At 37.3% G+C, this 13,604-nt stretch overlaps 7 protein-coding genes across 7 annotated transcripts; 3 read left to right on the top strand and 4 right to left on the bottom strand.

Moving 5' to 3' along the window:
- Positions 1–212: 212 nt before the first annotated feature.
- On the top strand, positions 213–3,182 carry C9374_007783 (uncharacterized protein; the record flags this gene model as incomplete). The annotated part of the gene is made up of 1 exon (XM_044697786.1): positions 213–3,182. The coding sequence occupies one exon, from the start codon at positions 213–215 to the stop codon at positions 3,180–3,182; it is 2,970 nt and encodes a 989-aa protein (XP_044546407.1).
- A 260-nt stretch (positions 3,183–3,442) lies between these two features.
- C9374_007782 (uncharacterized protein) lies at positions 3,443–3,976 on the bottom strand (the record flags this gene model as incomplete). The annotated part of the gene is made up of 1 exon (XM_044697785.1): positions 3,443–3,976. The coding sequence occupies one exon, from the start codon at positions 3,974–3,976 to the stop codon at positions 3,443–3,445; it is 534 nt and encodes a 177-aa protein (XP_044546406.1).
- Positions 3,977–4,314: 338 nt separating this feature from the next.
- Positions 4,315–8,543, bottom strand: C9374_007781 (uncharacterized protein; the record flags this gene model as incomplete). The annotated part of the gene is made up of 4 exons (XM_044697784.1): positions 4,315–4,677; positions 4,732–5,067; positions 5,122–5,646; positions 5,697–8,543. The coding sequence occupies 4 exons, from the start codon at positions 8,541–8,543 to the stop codon at positions 4,315–4,317; spliced, it is 4,071 nt and encodes a 1,356-aa protein (XP_044546405.1).
- Positions 8,544–8,834: 291 nt separating this feature from the next.
- C9374_007780 (uncharacterized protein) lies at positions 8,835–10,470 on the bottom strand (the record flags this gene model as incomplete). The annotated part of the gene is made up of 2 exons (XM_044697783.1): positions 8,835–9,778; positions 9,885–10,470. 2 exons carry the CDS (start codon positions 10,468–10,470, stop codon positions 8,835–8,837), a joined length of 1,530 nt encoding a protein of 509 aa, XP_044546404.1.
- A 119-nt stretch (positions 10,471–10,589) lies between these two features.
- C9374_007779 (uncharacterized protein) lies at positions 10,590–11,180 on the bottom strand (the record flags this gene model as incomplete). The annotated part of the gene is made up of 1 exon (XM_044697781.1): positions 10,590–11,180. The coding sequence occupies one exon, from the start codon at positions 11,178–11,180 to the stop codon at positions 10,590–10,592; it is 591 nt and encodes a 196-aa protein (XP_044546403.1).
- Positions 11,181–11,682: 502 nt separating this feature from the next.
- Positions 11,683–12,369, top strand: C9374_007778 (uncharacterized protein; the record flags this gene model as incomplete). Its single annotated transcript, XM_044697780.1, has 1 exon — positions 11,683–12,369. One exon carries the CDS (start codon positions 11,683–11,685, stop codon positions 12,367–12,369), a length of 687 nt encoding a protein of 228 aa, XP_044546402.1.
- A 324-nt stretch (positions 12,370–12,693) lies between these two features.
- C9374_007777 (uncharacterized protein) lies at positions 12,694–13,602 on the top strand (the record flags this gene model as incomplete). The annotated part of the gene is made up of 1 exon (XM_044697779.1): positions 12,694–13,602. One exon carries the CDS (start codon positions 12,694–12,696, stop codon positions 13,600–13,602), a length of 909 nt encoding a protein of 302 aa, XP_044546401.1.
- Between the last annotated feature and the right edge of the window lie 2 nt (positions 13,603–13,604).

The following is a 13,604-nucleotide window of genomic DNA, read 5'->3' as shown; positions in this document are numbered from 1 at the left end:
ATTAATCAACCGCATTTTCAAAACTCATTTCCAAAATAGTTTCATGGATTCAAGCCTCTGCTTGCAGTTGCTTGGATTTTTCATCAAATATTGATCATTATTGGAGGATTTTATTGGACAACATCAATTTGGATATTTACATTCGGAGGAGAAGATACATCGTTTCCGATTGTATTAAAGAGTGTATCTATCGGGAGTAATAGTGTTTGAGAATGTCAAAACGTACACGTGCTTGTAGCGATGACGAAGAAAACATTTCACGTGGATCGGAGAATGATTATTTTCATACAAATACAATTTTGAAAGATAATAACACAACATGCACAGATAAATCTAGTATTGAAAAATTGGCTTGTAGTAGTAATAACCTTGAAGATGATTCTACACGGACTCATTCAACTGCCCAAAATAACATGACATCAACAACATTAGAAAATAACAATTTATCGATTGCAGAATCTCCACTTAAGAAAGTTAAATCGAATCATGAAATTGATGCTTTACCTCAACCGTCAAACGACATGAATGGAACCAATGTCAATCGTGAACACAGTCCTAACTTTATTCCTCCATTCGTGGCAACAGAGGATGATCCATTTGATGCTTTGTCTGGAAGAAATTCCATGACTGAACCTGAAAATATTTCTTCCTCAATACTAAATGCTGAAAACGGTGAGCCCTATAATGACACTAATCAACCTGAAGAACGATATCTTTATAATGCTGCTACTTGCACTTTTACTCTTCCTTCTCTTCCATTTAACAGAGAGACCACTCTTCCAGTCATGGCAAGCAATAATACTTCAAATGACGATGACGAATATGAACAAATCATTGCTCGCCGATATGACGATCCCTATTACACCACCTCCAATTCCTCTTACTCGACACGCTTATATTCCTTCGACGAAACTCATCAACAAGAAGAAGAATTCGAAGATTCTTTCATTCATGAAAACTATGAACAGAATGGTTGGTCTCGCAAAACACACCATCACATGACAGATTGGGACAACCACACTCAAATTCCTTCCTCTCATCAACGAAAACGACGAGCCCTTGTTAACAGTACCACCAATCACAACAGCAGCCTTTACAATTCTTTCACGCATGACCATGACAATGAGGAGAGGTTGTATGGTGCTTCTTCTTCCTCTTTTGCAGATGAATCCGATTTGGTGCCTTACCATTTAAAAAAATACTCTTCGTTGCAGCGAGAAGACGTCGAACCAAACGTTTCTGATCATCATCATACGACTCGTCGGAAGACAAACAATTGGAATCGTCTGTTACCAAATTACAGAATGCCAGTCTTGCAAAATTCAAACGTTGAGAGTAGTACTCCATCCACGTCCTCTCCGGTGCCCTCCACCAATGGTGATAATATGAATGGGCAAAAGAGAGTACAACAAGTAGGAAGTAGCAATAGAGGTAGTGGTAGTAATGGTATGGATGATCCAGAAAATGGTGGTGTTGGCGATTTGGCTCCCAATAATAATGGTAATCCTCTTGATCATCATGAAAATGGTTTGAATAACCACCCACAAATCAAAGAGAAGAAGACCATTCTGATATCGGATGTAGTCAAATACCGACATTTGGTTTGTATTCATACCAAATCGTTTTCAGAAAATGGTTCTTGCTTGTTGATTAATTTATATTTGGACAGGACAAGTCCATACTCGTGTAAAGCACCATCTGCACCTTCAGCATCATCGGCAGAACCAGTTATTGAAACATCATCATCAACAACAACGTGCAATCAATTCATCATCACTGCCAAGAGTGATCTTAAAAAGTTTATCACGTTACTTTCCGAGCATACAAACATTCCGATTCGGTCTGTGTGCTTTAAGCGAACTTTGGGAGAGAGACAAAAGATTGTACCTCTCTCAGCGAATGTGTTCAATGTGTTTCAGAATATTACCGTTTCTAAACCGTTGAAATTATTCATTAATGGAGATGAGTTTGTTGAATTTGACTTTAATAATATGCATGTCGATCATGGTAATGACCTTTTTAAAGAAAAGAAATTCGAGCAGGCTTTGGAGCATTATAATATTTCATTGTCTCATTTCCCCAATGTCGTTCGTGTCATGTCTAACATTGTACTGTGTTACATGAGAATGAACAAAAAGTTTGAGGCATTTAGAGAGTCGAACAACATTTTATTGAAGGAAGCAACCAGCAAGGACAAGGACGACCTTCCATTCTTTGAAAAGTCATATTCTAGAAGAGCACAATTGGCCTATGATTTGACCTCCCAATTAGACACACTCTCGAGTCAAGAATTGAATGAATTACGAGAAATTGTTACATCTATTTTTGAGAAGTCTCCTCTGAAAGACGCATCTCTGAATATTCAACTTAATTATCTTTGTTTCAGTGATATGTGTAAGCACTTCCGTTTGGCTGGTGTTCTGACTGACGCAATAACCGCCAAAAAGAAGGAAGAGTCTAATCCAGCCTTAAAGGTCTCACGAGACTACAAATTGAAGGCATACCACTATTTACTCCACAACGCTCCAGAATATGTAAATTATTGCCTCATCACGTCTGCTCAGTCACAACACATGGCCTCTGTTTCTGCATTCCCACAAAGCCTATTGACCTCAGATATGGTAACACAGAATCCATTGTTCGTAAAACCTCTTCCTTTTTGTTGTGGAGAGTGGTATGAAAACAAATTCCAAGAAGTTGAAGAATTGTTTGCTGTTAAATTATGGAAACCCTTTTACGATAATAACGAAAATATTGATGGAAAGATGGTGGCAGCAGGATCTCTATATATATTTATCATATTTACTGCTCTCAAATACTTGTTGCTGAAACCAGATTTACCCTCATTGCTGAATGAGAATAACTTTAAGGTCATTGACAGAATCATGCATTTCCTACATTTTAATTCTGGATCACCTCCAAAAGCGTTCTTATACATTGACGCCAAGACATCAACAAATACGATAGAGGTCACAGACTTTGTCTCTAAGGGATGTATCGAATTTATTCACATCAAGGTGAAAGATTTCCACTTTATTGTTGAGTTCAAACAACCTGCTTCCAGTACGTTCAGTGTCAGCGACAGCTCCTACGGCGATGTACATAACCGTGTGAAACACTCTCCTTCTGAACAATTCCGAGTGAGAGTGGGTGACGCTTTACCAAGTGAAATATTGAAATAAACAACATGTTCGTAACGCATTATTTAAATCAACAAATCGAACAAAGACGCTGACGTTGCAAGCTTCATAAACTGTTTGGAAGCCGTTACAAAAGCTCTTAAATCATTTGTAATGGATTGAATTGCAGTTTAATGAAATTCAGTTGATATGCTTTAACAATTGTCATCTTTCTGGTGAGAGTTGATACCACTTGAAAGTAGCATCGCCTTAGCTGGAGGTATTTACAAAATTTGGAGTCCATGTTCAGGAGTGAAAATGTATTATTTCAATTTACCAGACAACCAGTCAAAACCTTCATACAATCCTTTTCCAGTTCGAGCCGAGCAAGGTTGTATGAACCACTCTTGTTTCACACTGTTCAAGTTTAATTCCTTTGCAACTTGACTGGCAGACAAAGCTTGAGGCAAATCTTGCTTATTTGCCAAAACAAGTAATTTCACATTTTGCAATTCAGCACTTTCCAGCACTTGATGTAAAGTTTCACGAGCTTCCTCCATTCGATCTCTATCTGCAGAATCCACAATGAATATAATAGCATCATTATTTTGATAATAATGTCTCCATAATTGTCGAATCTTGTATTGTCCTCCCAAATCAAAAATTGTCATTCTCACATTTCTATATTGAACTGTTTCAACATTGAATCCAATCGTGGGAATAGTTGTGACATCTTCATCCAAATGAAGTTTATAGAGAGTTGCTGTTTTACCAGCAGCATCCAATCCAAGCATTAAAATTTTGGCATTCAAATCTCCGAAAAGAGAAGGAAAGAGGTTCGAAAGTAATTGACCCATCTTGTTGTTGTTGTTGTTATTGATTAAGAATGTGAATTATTATTGTACGAAGGAAATGTTTCCGAATTGTGTTTGTTTTTTTCAGTTGTTGTTGTTGAAAAGAACAAGTTGGAATATTTATATTCAAAGTGAGTAAGCAATGAAGAAATTGAATGAAAATATGCTCAGCAGCGAATTTGCATCATCATCATGATGACGCTATTGATGATGTCATTCACAGCATTTTTGTGTTGGCAAAATTTTTGTAAAGTTTTATTTTTGGAAGTGTAAGAACATGGAACATCAACATCTTATTAAGGCTGCCATAGAATTTAAGGTCATTCCGACATTGTAATTTCTTACAAAGTAAATTTGGCGACGTCCACGACATTTGCTTCCTTCTGCATCAAATCGACTTGTTTCCATTTCAAATATTCCTTTCTTTGTTTGAGTGGCATGAAAATGGATGGAAGAATATTTTGAAGGACAAGTTCAATTTTGATCGATTCCAATTGTTGAAAGGCAATCGTCATGGTTGGATTATTGGTGAAATCGGTTAAGAGTTGTTGGAATAAATTACGAGAGTCGGCAGAAAGGTTAACGGAATGAATAATGGCATCCAATTCAAGAATATCGTCCAATGTGAGTTGTTTCTTTTCGAGCTGCTCCAAGACTTCGAAGCAGAGAATGTTTTCAATGGAAAGCAAATTATTTGCAAATGTCTATATAAGGAAATTTGTAAAGTGTGAAATGACACGACGAATGAAATGACGTACCTCTTGTAATTCTCGGAAATTTTCATCCTTCATATGTTCGTACCATTCTTTTTCAAGATAGGTGAGCTCCTCTGATGGTATTTCAGAACACCATGCAGTTTTCATCCATTTCTTGCTGATCAAAAACGAAATAGATTCACATAGCATGACATTTCCTCCAAAGATCATTAAGATACAAAGAAAGAATAATACAATTCCAATTCGGTTAATGATTAGAGTATTCCAAACAAAAATGTCCAACACAATGAGAATGGAGGTCAAAAATATTAAAATTTGAGAAACAATATCCACTCTCAAATGAAACGGATCGTCAAACATGAAATAATATCCAAAACCCTAATGTTTGATATGAATCATAAAAGAGTCCAACACAACAATTCGAACACTTACATGTCTTCGAATCTTGTTCCTATTCGAAAATCCATCAATAACCAAACAAAGAATGGAAAATAAACTCAAAAATCCAAATTGTGTCGTCAAAGCCAACAACGACGCATCAAACTGAAGTGTCCATTCAAATCTTCCGAATTTTTCAATGATGATACTATTCAAAATTCCATAAAAGATTCCAAACCAAAGTCCAAATAAGAGTGCTGACGTGACAGCCACCAACAACAAGATCATGACAGGATGAACCAAAAATTTGAAAATTCTTAAACGAGACAGAGCCACTTGAAAATGTTTTAAAATTTGATAGAGATTTCTCAAATAATAAAACCGAGCAGAGATAATGATATAGGAGGCACTGAGAATGGACATGAAAATGTTTGGAACGGGAATCAGAGGTAGGACATTCTTTCCAACAGTTTTGAAAAGTGACATTAACACAGGTTCAATATACATCAAGCAAATAATCATGATGGACAAGGGTGCAATGTATGGACCAATAATCTTCGTTTCATGGCAGTATTTGTTCTAAATATAATAATTAATATCACATAAAACATCAAGCAACTGCCAATAACTAGAAACAGCATGAAATCTTTCAAAATCAATTCCCAATATTGAGAAACGTCATTGTAATGGAACACTCCTAAATAGGAGTTGTAGCTGCTGTAACAATTAGGATTAGCAAGTTTATCCATCATGGAAAGACCATCTTCTGGATATAGTCGATATTGATTCGTAATATTAACTGCAAACCATGAATCATATTCAACAATAAACGAAGATGAAGAAAAAGGTAATGGAAAACTGTAATCAAAAACGAGAGGAATAGAGAAAATTCTTGCATGATAGTCCTTAACACTCATGGTCGAGTTGAACATGGAACAATCTGTGAAATTGTACGAGATGCTCAACAGTTGCATGTAATTGTTATAATTTTGAATCATGACAGCACTGATCATTGTCAATAACTTGTCAAGCAATGGTGAATGGATCATGGCTGCATCTCTCACGTCTCTTGAAACCGTTAACACTTTTGTTGGTAAATTTGTTGTGAATACCATGAATAAATCAGTCATGGATCGTTGTTCCAATTCTTGAATGGAATAGCCACCTGTTGTTGAATTTCCATCCAATATTAACATGTTGTTCTTAATGGAGAGTGTGATCAAGTCAATATCTTGGGGAGGAGCTAAAATGATGTCACACTGTTCATACCAGTTTCGATTTAAAAACGAATCATGACCCATGATCGATTCAAATCCAGAAATTTGGATCGTCAAGTCTATCTTGTTCAAATACATGGAGGTATTCATATTTTGAGATTGTAACAAAATTCCTGCATCAATCGATGACTCGAGATAGTTGGTCACATTTAAGTTGCAACAACCACATGCCTTGATATTCTGGTAATTCATCGTTTTGGCCTTGTATCTAGGAATTAATCCAACCATTCGTTCCATCGTCAAGACGACTACTTGATCTGAAATTAGGATGCTTTTGTAATAGCTTGAAAGTTTCATCAACAGAGATGAATCTTTCAAAATATCCACATGGTTGAGTTGAATGGGTTCCACAGAAGTAGGTACGTAACTCTCATTCACTTGAATAGAAAAGAGTGGAGTTGAAACAATGCTTTTAGTGGTAAGGTCGTAAAAAACTCGATCATTCACAGAAGGAGTGGTCATTGGAGAGGATGACGTGAAGGTTGAAAGAGAATGTGTCTCCAGATTCAATGCATCTTGAACGTATCTCATACATTCGTAATATCTGTTCATAAATTCTTTGCATGTTCCATTTTCAAGAGAGAACACTGAAGATGCTCGATCAATGAATGGAATTAAGGATTGTTCCATTTTAGAAACTGGACTCACTTTTCCAATCACACCATGATTATAGGCACATGTGTGTAAATCTGCCAATTCTGCAAAACATAAATTCACACAAACTCCGCTCGTTGAGTTGGCACAAACACAATGTGAATAGCCAGGACAATTCGAGACTGAAGGGTTTGAGACACTTGGTCCGCAAGGTATTTGTTTTGGCAATTCAGAGCAAATCTTATTCGCAGCACAATAACCAGAACGACATTGTGCATGATCTTCACATGGCATTTCATTCATTTTTCCAAATATTCGAGTGCATTGCTTGGTATACGAGTCACATTTAGTGAACTTGTACATGAAGTTTCTTCTGAAATAGATTGGATAGGGAGTAGTTCTAAACGAATAACTTGGTCTAATGTTAAACGTGTCATGGCCACCACAAGCGTTGTTATGTAAACACATTTCAGTTCCATTTTTCACACACAACACTCTATTACCCATAAAAGTAGAACTTTGTTTGTAATTCAATGGACAATCTTGATACACTAAAACCATTGAATTGAAAGGATATCGAAAAATATCTCTGAAATCATTTGCCATCAAGTAAGGCACACATGCTTTTTTCGAACTTGTTGCTGTTCTGGAAAAGGAAGTGTGTAATGGTTCACAAGAAGTACCACTTTGACACAGTTTGTAACTCATATCTTGGACGTTTGAGAATTTATGATTTTCTCCACACGTTTCAGATTTCACAGCTCGTTTCGTTTGTAATCGAACACATTGATAATTCGTTCCGTTCGTATTGGAACAAATGGCATTCTGAATACAAGTATCATACGTGTTGTTGAGAACATGTACGAAAGAGAGACTGTTTTGCGAGGTTGTCATGATTGTATAGGCCCCATAACTGTCACTTGTCACAAAAGGATAACAAGGAGCTCCAACCGGAAGCGTTGGATTTGGCTTCATGGTGGTACATCTTCCTTCATGACAATTCGTGGTGATCTGTTGGAGTGATCCCACACATGAATATCGATCGACACATGCGTCTCCCTGTGCCCGTGTATTCGTAAAGGTACATTTTCGAGTACGTGGAGAACAATGAAGAAAGTCAAAGACACAATTCGTGAGATCGAGATTGGGACCTTCACCATCGAGTTCATCCATTCCAGGAGAATTGGACGAGGGCTCAAATTCACAATCTTTGCGGTCCACAATTTCATTCAACAAATCCATGACACGGACACATGCAAAATTCACATGCGCAGAGTTGTTGCTCGTCATGGTCATCATTTCTCGTTTAATAAATCCAAAAGGACATTGAATTCCTGCTGCTTGTTGTTGTTCATCCAAAATAGTTGCAGTGAGAGGAATGAGAGACGTATTGGCAATGGCACAAAAGGATAAACCAGAAGGTGAAGAGGCGGATATAGTTGTTGTTGTTGTTGTGAATGCGGAGATGGTGTCGGTTGATGACGAGAAAATTGGCTCTTGGAATAATAAAATCAAAATCCATACCATCGTGATGAGAGTCCAGGAATGAATGGCGAAATCATTCTTTCGTCGTGTCGAAGAGGAAGAAGGATCAGTAAAATTCATTTTCGAACGGAAAGGAAAGATTATGGCATCTAGAGGGATGATGGATTTATTGTTGGAATATTTAAAGAGAGACGTTCCATGATGCGGAGAGGAAGGATCACGTCGAAAAGGATGATGATGTAATTTGTGCATTCTCTCATACGGAAAGTGAGCAATTATTATTTGTTGTTGTTTCGGAGAGTATTTTGTTTTTGACTTTGAATTTCAGATGTGTGACATCGTTCGATTCGTATTCTGGGATTTTTCAATCCATTTGTGGTAACGTTTTTGTTTGTGGCGAATAAGAGACCATTAGACCCTTGAAGCGTGTGGTAACAAATGGCTTGAAACCGCTATCGAAATTTCATCTCTAGAGGAAGACATTGAAATTGTGTCAATCGAGCAATTCGACGAGATGGACAAATTACTGGCATTTAACATCAAATTTTCGGTGTCTTGAGTGAATTCGTCATAGCTTTCGTTGTCAGAAAAATCACTTGCCTGTTCGAAAAATTTCTCATCCAACTCCTCGTTATCTTCATAGTCACTGGTATGATATTTGGCCAAAATATCAGTATCTTCGCTGAAAGAAGACAGAGTGACATCCTCTAAATCTGACGCATTCTCTTTGAGGGCAGAATCAAACTTGTGCTTTTCAAAATACTTCAGAACATCATCAAAACATTTTTGCACAGTTTTAGAAGTAGCAACAGCGGTAGAAACGGTAGAGGGAAACACTGAACAAATTTCGTCATATTCTTTTCCAAGTTGTCTCGAATCTTGTTCGTCACATAAATGGGCAGAGGTTGTCGTAGAAGTGATCATCGAGTTTGTCGATTTGGAGGACGGAGAGGAGTGTCTACTACAGCTCTCCATTCTCTCTTTAACAAGCTTCTTATCTGGAGAAGCAAGTAAGTTGATATATTTGTCAACTGTTTCAGCTTTCTTTTTAGTGCTTTGCATTCGTTTCATTGATTTTTCGAACCTCTTGTCTGTAGTAAGGACAGGTTTTGAAGTGATGCTTGTTTTCCTTCTTTGTTTTTGCTTTTCTGGCCCTTCTGTTATCATAGAGCTCCTAGTGGACTTTGAACTGGCTGAAGACGATGAACAATTTGAATAGTAGCTGGTTGTGGTGTTAATTCGTTCAGGTTTTGTCATAGCTTTGTTTTTCGATTTAGTGGATGAGGTTGGGTCTAGTTTTGATTTCTTAGAGCTGGTTGGCTTTGTAACAATTATACGGGGATGCTTCGAATGATCTAGATCAGACAACTGATTAAGTCGAGAGGTGTGGGTTGAAGTTGGTGGTGCTGTTGACGGTGAAACTCTTCCACCTGAGGTAGTTGAGGAAGGTATCGAAATTACTTCTGATGCGACGACAGAGGGAATTCTTCTTCAATTCTTTTTTCTTTTTCTTTTTTGAAAGAGCTCCTTTGGGAGAAGATCGAGCAGAGTTACTTGTCAACTCTTCTTCCAGCACCATCGAATTCGCAGTTGGGACCAATACTGGAGTAGGTTGGCTAGGGTTTGTGGTCATACAATTTTCTTCCTGCTGCGTGGAAGTTTGTGTCTCTTGAGATGATACACTCTTTTTCGTTAAATTGTCAACTATCTTTCGAAACTCATCAGTATCCATGACTATCTTGTTTTTTCTGTCTTCCTTACTTTGCATTCTTGAATTATACTCGTCCATCTTAGCTTTCAGAGACTGATACGAATCTCTGGAACGATCATTCTCATCGTAGTGTAAATAATACTCCCAAGGTGTCTTATCTCCATACAGCCGGCCCATCCGTACTCGCTTAAAGAAATTATTGGGTTCCTCTGGATTTCGCTCATACCTCGCCGCTGGATCATACTTGGAATTAAGGGTGACACTTTTGATTGAAATGGGATTGTTGTTCATGTAAATAGTATGAGTTTCGTATGGTTTTGAACTTTTTGGATACATATTGTGTTGATGAAAAAATGAACCCACATTGTTTTCCTTATCCAGGTCGTATTGCTTCTCGTGGGGATTTGAATCAATTTTTGTGAATTCCGAAGATCTACATGACTTGTAAGAAGGTCTTAAGGTGTCACAGATTCTCCTTTGTATCCAATTAATCTTGTCAGCACTGATTTAGTATCAGGAGAATACGGCCGAAATTGTTTGTCATCCTCAATCTTGTATTTTTCCATCAAATCTCGTCCTTGTAAAGGATTGCTTTTTTGTTGAATTTCATCTTGTGACAGTTGCCATTTTGGAGTCTCCTTGACTGAAGAGCATGCACTGCATCTTGAACAGCAATTCGCTTCAGATTCTGCTTGACGTTTCCACTGTGTTTCATCTCCAAATCGATTCATTGCAGAAGTGTAAGCTCCGCTTCCCAATCCATACCCATCTCGTGCTTCATTGGTTGCTGAAAATCCTCGTACCGGATCGTACGAATACGAATAAGGAACGTAAGAAGATGTCATGGTAGGTGGTCTTGATGTTGAAGCAGCAGGAGTAAAATATGAAATTCCCGAACTCCTTAATCCATTTCCTTGAAATGACCCCATCTCATGGATCCTTCCATTTTCATGATCGAGTACGGAATTACCTCTTCCACGACAAGCACTGTGCTCCATCGTTGCACGGAATGCCTTCTCCTCCTCGTCGTGTTGTCGTTGTTGCATTATTTTTTTTTCTGTTACATTCTTTTTGTAATTTGTTTGGAGGGAAATGAATTTTCGAGGGAAAAATTTCTCCCTGTAATAATAAAATCATTTGAAACCATCATTCTAATTGACTGAGGATCCGAGAGGATGATGATGATCGTGAAAAACACTTTCCAATTTCTCAAACAGGTCAAGTATTTTCCAACAAGAACTCCAAGCCAAAATAGAAACGGAGCTCCTTCCCAAGTTTTTCAGCTGAAGCATGACGTTCGCAGAGTCTTTGTGCGTCTTTGGATTTTTTAAACGTTCACTCAAAAAAAAGCACTCACAAGGCTAACGCATTTTCTCTCATTTTCTTCGTTGCAAATTTTAAACAGTCATTCTCGGGAAAATAGTTGTTAACGGCAAGAGAGTCTTGGAATTTACTCGTATATATTGTAGAGGATACAATCATTGGAAACCGCTCATTGGTACACGCAAAGTTAATTTATTATAGGCTATAATATCTATTGTATTGGAAATGGTCAATTTGAAAATACTGGATTATATTTGTTGTTGTTTTGTTTCTCATGCTGATGAGAGAAGTGAATTACCTTTCAGCCAATTGTCAAATCCTTCTCCGAATACAGCCTCACATTCGGACGTTTTGGATACAGCAACAGATGATACATGTGAGAGTTCGGAAATGGTTATTGGATTGTCCCAGGAACAATTCCAAACCATGATTGATCATATCAAAAATCAAATGGACTTTGATGATGACAAGTCAAGTTATATTCTTGAATATTTAACGTCGAACAACGTTTGCATTGATACAGAGCAAGCACTGGCGTTTATTGAGGCCATACATTTTTCAAATGCGAAAATTGTGTTCATTGAGCAATTATTGCCTTATATTGTTGACTTAAAATCTGGAAAGAAGAAACTCGTGAGCACCATTGGGTTTTACAATGACAAAATCAAAGTCAAAAAGCTCATTAGTGAACATTTGAAACAACGAAAGTTGAATGGAACGTTTATGAAACCATCAACATCAACTGTAAATCAACCAAGAACAAACTCAAATTATAGACCCATTGGAAATGACTCTACAGAGTTGGATAGCTTTTCTAATGGCAAACCTAAACAGATATCAGGTAGAAGCACGCCAAATTACCAAAATAGTGGCAACAACACGTCCTCTGAATACTACACCACGAGAAAGTAATATGGATGTACAGTGAAGTATGTACCACCGCTCATTCTGGTACCACAGATAACACAAGCACCAATGTGTACACAATAGTGCTTTCACATGTTCACATGCACGACATCCTGTGAACAGATTTAATAGCTTTTCCTTTTTCTCTTTTTAAATCCACATGTACATAAGTTCATCATGTCACACACAAGATCCAATATTTCTCTCTCAATCTCATAACCCTCTCTATCATCTCAAAAGATGATGAGTCGTCGTCTCATTCAACGATTTTTCTCAAGAGCTCATCCTGCTGTAATTCCGAATCAATAGAATTTAATTAAAAAAACAAAAATGCTAAACTCGGGTACTACTGCTTGCAAGATTCTAAAATCCTTCTTGTCGTCATCAAATCGTGTAATCCATCATCAACATTTAATATCACAATACGGGTCATGGAAGTCAATGTTCTTCTTTCACACTTCGATCACGACAAGCTTTTATTGGCAAATTCCTTCCGATATTAAATTAGACGGAAAAGTTTCAAGAGCACAAGGAAGTAGTAACAAACCAAAACATCATGACGAATCTGTATTGTTCGAAGATGCCAAAAATCTACCACAAAAACGAAATGAATTTGACAAGTGGCAGTCAAAGGAAATATCAGCCACCAAGGATCTTTCAAAAACGCTTCAACAATCAACAACAAAAGAAACATTCCTTCAAAACAATCAACAACTATTTGACGCTCTCATTCAACACATCAATTGCATGTTATTGGCTCCTAACGCAAAAAGCATGATACACTTTTATGAAAAATTGGAACACGTCTTTGATTCTATTCGTGACACTTTACAACAATTGAATGATCCAGAATTCCAAAACTCAATTTCACAGGAATGGATCAAAAAATTTAGAGATTTACAAATTCAACCTGATCAATCCTATGTTGGTTTTATTGGACTTGGACGTTTTTATTTAATGTTGGGCCAATTCGAACAAGCAAAATCTGTGTTCCTCACTCTCAATTTAATTGACAATCAAATGGGCATTGAAAAAGGAGGTACTGGTCACACGGACTATCCAGCACTCTATTTTTCGTTTGTGTACTTGATCAGAATTTACCATGAATTGAAACAATGGGAAAAAGTAGATGGTTGTCGAAGAGCTATTCTGGACATTGAGGGAGGTGGTAGTAGTCAAGGAGTGATTTCTCCCTTATTAGAAAAATATTATCCAGAAAATATTATCATCAACAAATGAAA

The sequence above is a fragment of the Naegleria lovaniensis genome (genome assembly GCF_003324165.1).
Source record: "Naegleria lovaniensis strain ATCC 30569 chromosome Unknown tig030, whole genome shotgun sequence".
Lineage (NCBI taxonomy): Eukaryota > Heterolobosea > Eutetramitea > Acrasida > Naegleriidae > Naegleria > Naegleria lovaniensis.
The sequence above is the reverse complement of the archived record's forward strand: the minus strand, read 5'-3'. Positions and strand labels throughout refer to the sequence as shown.